Source organism: Camponotus vicinus, unplaced genomic scaffold (assembly GCF_025532165.1).
Source record: "Camponotus vicinus isolate PSW18456_S1 unplaced genomic scaffold, iyCamVici1.0 SCAF_3, whole genome shotgun sequence".
Taxonomy (NCBI): Eukaryota; Metazoa; Arthropoda; class Insecta; order Hymenoptera; family Formicidae; genus Camponotus; species Camponotus vicinus.
In genome coordinates this window covers 4,481,263-4,489,318 of record NW_028141967.1, presented here as the reverse complement: position 1 = coordinate 4,489,318, position 8,056 = coordinate 4,481,263, and the positions used below count along the sequence as shown (strand labels likewise).

Here is an 8,056-nt window from a genome sequence, read left to right as displayed (position 1 = left end):
TTTATACATTATTTAATTATTGATTTAATTATTTATATATTGTATGATTAATTATAATTAATACATTTATTACGCGCATTTTACTGCAAGGAAAGTTAAAAAATTAAAGACTGCAATAAAGAAGATAGATACAAACTGAATTTAAACTTTAATGATCTTTTGAAATTCGATTTGTTATCTTAAATAAATTAAAATGGCGAATTTAAACTTGACTGTTTTTCGCGAACAAATCGGCCGGTCGTTCCAACGGAAAAGCTCGGAAACTCAACGGTCATGCTCGAATTTATTGATATTTGCTCGAAAAGCAAAGGGGGAGCTCGCCGTCACACCCGCAAGCTCAACAGTCTTCAGGCGTACAGCTGATCGTGAAAGACGAGACTGAAACGAGCGTATCCCGGGACAAGCTTCTTCAAGATCCATCTCCGATCATCATGAACGAGTGACAGAGGATCGATCGAGCGATCGCGCGAATTTTCCGCGAGTGCAATAATATCGGAATGTCGCCGAGATAGCGAGACAAAGCTCCTCCTCTTTGCCTCTCTGTCTGAAGAATCGAACGGTCCATTTCCAGATACCACGCACCCCCTTTTCCCTCCTTGTCCCATTTTTGCCCAAAAAAAATCGAGAGATCCGACCTCGCGATCCGAATTCGACGATTTCCAGAGATCCAAAAATATCCCTCTGCTTCGGTTAAAAGAGAAAATATTCGTACAAATTGAATACATATTTAAAAATATATATTTTTTATAAAAACAGCTTTAAATGTACAAAGCCTTTAAAGTACCCGAAGACCGGCACGTTGTAAGGATTCGATTGGAACTTAAATTGTGCTTTAGATAACTGATATCTTCAGGAAAATCTCGATAAAATTTCGCATAAATATTCGGACTTTTAATTAAATATATTATAAACGTATAAAAAATGTATAAATAATGATTTAGAAGTCCACGCTATCGATCCACTAAATTCCACTGCAAAGAATCTACTTGAAAATCTTGAAGGAGCTTTCAAGAATTCACAAGTTTTCTGAAAAATTTTCCGATGAAAAGATGCCCTCAAATAACTCGAGAACTCTCGTAAATTCTTTAATATATCGTGAAATCGTAATCTTTGGTCAATGTTGGTGAAAATCGAAGTATCGACACACAAGAGCTACAGATTGGAGGCTCTTGCCGTCGCCGAGACGTTCGATAGCCACGAGAAATCCTTACAATGGCCAGCGAAAAGATATCAGGACGATACAGGTTGGCGAAATGTATAAATTCCGATAAATGTATAAATTTAGAAATAAACGTAGATATATTTCTTGCTCCCAATTTTTAACCATATTGAGAGAAACTGCAAATCCAAAGATCTCGAAATTTTTTTAATCCTTTTACTAAGGAAAAATCTTTTTTTAAGAGTTCTCTCTCATTTTTAAATTTTTTAAAAAATCTTTTTTATTTTCTAAAAAAATTTCCCTTCTTGTAAAAACGCGTGTTACTTTGCAAGGACATCGTTACCAGTTCCGGGTCATTCCGAAGTAAATCTCTGCTCGGTGACGCTGCAGCTGGGCAAGGACATCAGCAAAACCAGTATGCCTGTCATCTTCAACGAGCCTCTCTCATTCCTGCAACGCGTCGCGGAGTACATGGAATATGCCAAATTGCTCAAGCGAGCATCCCAGGAGCAATCGCCAATCTCCAGGCTCCAGGTGAGCGAGGAAATTTTGTCCCTGTAAATTATAATTAATTACTCATCAATTCGGGAGTATCAATGAGCGGTATTAATGATCTCGCAGTACGTCGCGGCTTTCGCTGTGAGTGCTCTCGCTTCGAACTGGGAACGCTTTGGAAAACCATTCAATCCGATCTTAGGCGAAACATACGAGCTTCAACGCGAGGACTTCCGGTAATTAACTCCGCTCCCATTTATCGATTTGTTATTAATAATTGACATTATGGTATTATTTAATTGACGATTCACTACGACGTTATTTTTTATATCTAGGGAAATCAGATTTTTTTTCATCAGATTTTATAGACCTTTTACTTAATTTTTTCAATTTTAATAAATATTAATAATAATTTATTATAATAATTTATTATAATAATCTTTTATAATAATTTATTATAATAATTTATTATAATAATTTATTATAATAATTTATTATAATAATTTATTATAATAATTTTTCAATTTTAATAAATATCTTTTACAAGTAAAATCACATAAAACTTCATAATTTTTCGAAAACGACTTTACGAAATTTTAACTTTTCCCTATTCAAGAATTTTTACACTGAAAAAATGTTTCAATTTTTTCCAGGATAATATGCGAACAAGTCTCGCATCATCCTCCAGTATCTGCGTTTTACGCCGATAGTGAGGATTTCATCTTTCATGGCAGCATCCATCCCAAATTGAAATTCTGGGGAAAATCACTGGAAGTGCATCCGAAAGGAACTGTAACGGTCGAACTGCCCAAGTAATTATCATAATTAATCATATTTAATTAATTTAATTTATTCATGTATTAAATAAATATTTCTTAATATTGATTGTTGTCAATATCTCTCTTTGTTTTGCAATTTTAATTATTACTGAAGGCTAAAAATCAAAAGAGATCAATAATTTTTAAAAGAACATCAAGATACAACGAAATATATTATTATAACTCTTAATTAATTATTATTGAAAATTAAAAAAAGAAATGAGAAAATTAAAAAGAGGCTCAACATTTTTTCAAAAGGATTTTGATGCTGATAATTGTGTTTGAATAGATGGAAAGAGGCTTACACTTGGCAAAATGTCAATTGTATCCTTCACAATGTTCTGGTGGGACAATTGTGGATGGAACAATCGGGCCCTCTAGAAATCAGACAACATGGAGGAGACAATCTGAAAGCTAAACTATGTTTTATCAAAAGCACTTTGAACGGCAAGGACATTCATCGCGTCGAAGGCTTCATAACAGATCAGGAGTAAGTTTAAAAAGTTCCAATTAGGTTGGCAAAAAGAGCAAAAAAAATTTTATTTGATTGATTTCTTTGCCATTGCAAATTAAACTAACTGTAAATATTTTTTCAGGAAAAGGAAGTTACTCTTTCTCTACGGCAAATGGATCGAAATATTACGATCCTGTGAGCCCTCTTTATACGAGGAAACGCTGGAGAAGATCAGAATGGAGGCCAAAAACCTGCAGGGCAGTCCAGGACACAAAAAGGTCCTGGCGAAACTCCACAGTCTCAAGGTCGGAGCTTTCAAGCCTCTGCATCAGGTATCAAACAACTTTCTCGAATAAATTCATTTCTCTGATTAATTAGATTTAATTTCATTATCAAATTCATTATCAAACACATTGTTAAATTTAATTAAATCAAATTTTTTATCGCAGGATGCGATAGACGAGTCTTTGAGCAGTGCGGTTGTCGATGACATCCCGATCGTGGACGAGATTCCAGGATCTATCACGCTGTGGGAAGTCACACCGAGGCCCAGCAACAGTTCGGATGTTGGTTTAATCAAATTGATCATTGAATTGATGATTGATATTTTAATTGATATATTCTTTTTCTCAAAATTTTATTAAAAAATCCAGAAATATAGAGTTCCTTCGTAATAATTATTATTCTATCATAATAAAATATCTTTTTTACATTATTTTCTATTTTTCTACTTTTCTGTTTCTATATTTCTATATTTTTATATTTTTATATTTTTCTTTATAATAAATAATATATATAATATAAATAATAATTTAACAAATTTATAATACAGATATTTATTCAGATAAAGTGATAAAAATAATTTTATACTATAGAATATATATAGAATATATTGAAACCTTAATTATGATGCAAAGAGATATTAATTCAATATAAATTTACAGTATTATCAGTTTACGACGTTCGCCATGTCACTGAACGAGTTGGAACCCGCCATGGAAGAGACTCTGTGCCCAACTGATTCTAGATTGAGGCCGGATATCCGCAAATTGGAAAACGGCGATCAGGATGGTGCCGCGTCTGAGAAAGCTAGACTCGAAGAAAAGCAAAGGGATTCTCGCAAAGCGCGCAAACAGAAAAAAGGTCACGATTATGTCCCCAGGTATGTTCCATTTTAAAGAAATACTTCTAATATTTGAAGAAAATATTGGAAATATACTAAAAAATCAAAAGGATTAAAGACATTCGAAGAAATGTAAGGATCTTATTATTCAAATTTTAATTCAATTTTAATTTTAATTGGAAATTAAAATTGAATTAAAATTTGAATAATAAGTAAAATTAAAATTTAAATATTAGAATTAACGAATAATTCTTCTTCTGATAATTTGACTTTAATATTAATCTGATTTCTTTTAAATAAAAAATAATAAAAAATAAAAAATATTTTTTTTTATAAAATAAAACTAAATTGAGATTTAAAATTGTTTATTAAGATTATGGTCTTTATATAATAAATTAAATAGATTAATAGAGATGATTAATCATCTCTAATTTTTCAATACTTTCGTCTGATTGAAAATGAATTTGTAGATGGTTTCAATCCGGCACGAATCCTTACACTGGTCAGGAGGATTGGTTATATCGGGGCGGATATTGGGACCGTAATTACGCTGATATCGAGGACATCTTTTAAGGAAGTCCTTTAGCTTCCGTTAAAGCTCCGCCCGCGAAGATCGATAATCGGGCATCTCGTTAGCAAAATTATAAATAAATTGCCTAAGGACGGGCGTAGATCGATACTAAACGCCTTTTAGAGATCGATGTCTCTGTGTAAAGTAATTAAAAGCGAATCTCGCGAATCTCGGAAAGCGACGAGAATCGGAACCCGAAAAGTTCCTTCTCGCGTTCCTTCGGCGAGCCAAAGTATAATCGAACATTGGAAAATCCGATCCATAAAGTTCAGGATTCATAGATTTTGACTGTTCGATTGTATTCTTGGTTCGCCTCTTCCCGCAAACTTATCCGAGCACTATTTTTATAAGAGGCCAAGTCGAATGATCAGAAAGAAACGATTCTTTTCGTAGTGTTCCTTGCTTGAAGAAACCCGCAAGGGAAAATATTTATCCGAGCGCTTTTCTATATAAATTGTCGACCTGTCAATTCAACCAACAAATTACGTTTCGAGATGTTTTAATACGTGAGAATCTTAGTTCTATTCAAAAATATTCTTGTATATTTATATCAATTATATACGTAATGGAAGGAGAGATATACAGGGTGTCCCAGACTTAACGAATCAGCCGTTAATGATAGATTCCTGAGATCATTTGGAAACGAAAATCTTAATACCAAAATGTTGAGAAAGATGTAGTTTCGCCACTACAAAAGATTAAAGATTACCAATCGGCGCGTTCCGTTCTCCTGTGCTCAGGGACATCAACGCACCGATTGGTAATCTTTAATCTTTTGTAGCGCCGAAACTACATCTTCCTCAACATTTTGGTATTAGAATTTTCGTCTCCAAATGACCTCAGGAATCTGCTATTAACGGCTGATTCGTTAAGTCTGGGACACCCTGTATAAAATATCGCATCCTATATCGTTTGTAAGAACGCAGTCTGAAATTTAGAGCAAGAAACGAGTCATCTCTTATCAATCAACGTGCAAACCAAACAGAGAAAAAGAAAATTTAGCGAAAGTGTCAGATGAGAAATTTAAATTAGAACAGAATTCGATCATCGAGTATCGATTTTCTTTCGCGTGATTCTATCGGACTCTGAGCAGGAATTTCGTAGGCTCTTTCGTGTAAATATATAGCGACTGTGTAATATACCTGTAATATACCCTACCAAAGCCAAGATAAATCCAGTGACTTTTCGAGATTAGCTTCTCACATCAATCGAGCAATAATTATTCGAACTTCGTGCATTACTTTCGACTTGAGATCTGGAGAAAAAGAAGGTCGCAAGTAAATTTCAAAGAGCGATGACAGGTCGAAGACAAACAGGATCCGAGGATTTAATGAATCTGGATCTATCTGGATCTAGAAAAGGCGACATTTCCCAAAGATCTCAAGCGAAGAAGCTAGAATGTATTGATATTATTAAAAGATATCCCTTGTGACAATTGTAGCAATGAGTTGATGCGACTTCACATGCATTCGTGTGTGCATCGAAAAGTCAAAAATGTGAGTTTTATCTTTCGATCATGTATATCAAGCATGAAGTAAGAGAGAAGGAGATCGAACTTGATAGCGCGCGAGTAGAGAAAATGGTCCCGATTTGTGGCACCTAATTGAGAGGGAGTCCGCTGAAAAGAATAGGTTCTCATGGATGGACGCCATTTGCAATTATTAACCTTACCCGGCCAGCCCGACTAAAGCAGTGTCAGTGTCAGTGTCATTGCGTCAATAGTTGCACCATCTGCCATATGAAAAATATCTTCTCGAAGAATGTTATCTTTCTGAAAATGTAATTCACAGATGCGACTTTTTTTGCTGAACTCATTGATGCCTCTTGCAGCAATTCCATTATCACACCAATTATTAAATATTTTTTCCGTGCAAGCTGTAAAAAGGCTTTTCTTCCTTGAAGAATTTTTCTTTCCTCCTTTGGTGGTGCATCCGCGTATCCAACATGCCATTTTTATCATGAAAAATGCATAAAGCCACAGGTAAACAATTGAGATAAAGTCGAACTGGCCGGGTAAGGTTAATAATTGCAAATGGCGCCCAACCATAAGAAACTATTCTTTTCAGCGGATTCCCTCTCAATTAGGTGCCACTTTTCGGGACCACTTTTGTTTCATGGAGTTCGATCTCCTTCTCTCTTACTTCATGATATCAAGTAAATCCAAATTTGTAATCCGTCGTATCAACTTGTCACTATCGTTATTCCACACGCGACGTTTCTTAATAATTACAATACCGAGTGAATCGAATATCGTTAATGCAAAAGAAAACACTGCTCTACGGTATAGGATCAAAAAGGATCCAATACATACCGAATATGCCACGTCTCTTCCAAATCAAGTAAATGTATCCTCTGCGCGATATATAGACGCCTCCTAGAATAAAAATTCAGATAAACGTGTTGTGCGTGTGTTGTGTGACAAGCTTAATTTAGGAAGGACGACAATAATTTGAGGTTCACCAAGAGCCAAGCATGTTTCAAGTCACGTTGAAATAAATATCCGAATTCTAAATCATGCTACAGAATTTATTATAATAATTTATTACAATCGATCGATCTCACAATTCTTTCCAAATATGTAACAAGCAGAAAAATGAGCTAGATGATAAGATTCTTTCTTTTTCTCATGAAAATATTTGTTTTATTTAATTAAAATAAAAATTTTCATTAAAATTAAAATTAAGAAAGACTTAGTATTTATTATAATAATAATATTTTGGAAATTCAGCATGATTTGGAATTTGGATCCTCGAATTATGTAATCCTACCAATCTATCAACTTGATATATTGCTGCAGACAAGTCCTTCATTTATTGCGGTCGATAATTCTCGGCTAATAAATAAAATTGCACAATTATGTCGAGTATACGAATGCGTCGTTTCATCCACACGCGAATGATTTACGATATATAATACACGTGTGTGCACATATAGAAGTACATATCTACACCTGATAGGATTTCTACGCTCCCACAAGAGAATGACAGATCATTTGTATCGATAATGTGATTGTACCTATGGTGATAATATTCGCAAGTCGCCTCTGAAAATCTTATTATCGTTAACAATCGCGCACGTAATTTGTAGGAACACGTTGCGTTTGCGTTGCATAGTTTACATCATGTGTAATTGTATATAGACAATAGCCACGTTAGAAATAAATGTTGTTACAAAAGAGCTTTTGCGATCTTTATCATGTATTGTATATGTATTATGTCCTTTTCCAAATTTTAGTATAAATATAATTTCACGATCATAATTCGAGAGATCTCATTATTATTATTAATATTATTAACAATTATTATTATTAATATTATTAACATTGCAATATTGCCACAATATTGCTGGAATATTCTGTGTTGTATGAGTATTCATTAAATATATATTAATTAATATTATATAATAATTATTAATTTATACATTTTATTAGTTCATA

The 8,056-nt window shown here is 33.7% G+C and overlaps 1 protein-coding gene across 1 annotated transcript; it reads left to right on the top strand.

Annotated features, from left to right (window-relative positions):
• The first annotated feature begins 333 nt into the window (after window positions 1–333).
• On the top strand, window positions 334–5,303 carry LOC145968139 (oxysterol-binding protein-related protein 2). The gene is made up of 9 exons (XM_083093404.1): window positions 334–1,244; window positions 1,492–1,693; window positions 1,781–1,890; window positions 2,308–2,466; window positions 2,762–2,962; window positions 3,069–3,258; window positions 3,376–3,492; window positions 3,871–4,088; window positions 4,520–5,303. Exons 1-9 carry the CDS (start codon window positions 1,213–1,215, stop codon window positions 4,620–4,622), a joined length of 1,332 nt encoding a protein of 443 aa, XP_082949530.1. The 5' UTR covers window positions 334–1,212; the 3' UTR covers window positions 4,623–5,303.
• The last annotated feature ends 2,753 nt before the right edge of the window (window positions 5,304–8,056 follow it).

Bases quoted from the DNA above. Each gene is read 5' to 3' on its own strand.
- LOC145968139 (XM_083093404.1), top strand. From the start codon at position 1,213: ATGGCCAGCGAAAAGATATCAGGACGATACAG. The intron at 3,259-3,375 runs GTATCAAACAAC...TTTTTATCGCAG, and splicing joins CTTTCAAGCCTCTGCATCAG to GATGCGATAGACGAGTCTTT. The intron at 3,493-3,870 runs GTTGGTTTAATC...ATAAATTTACAG, and splicing joins GGCCCAGCAACAGTTCGGAT to TATTATCAGTTTACGACGTT.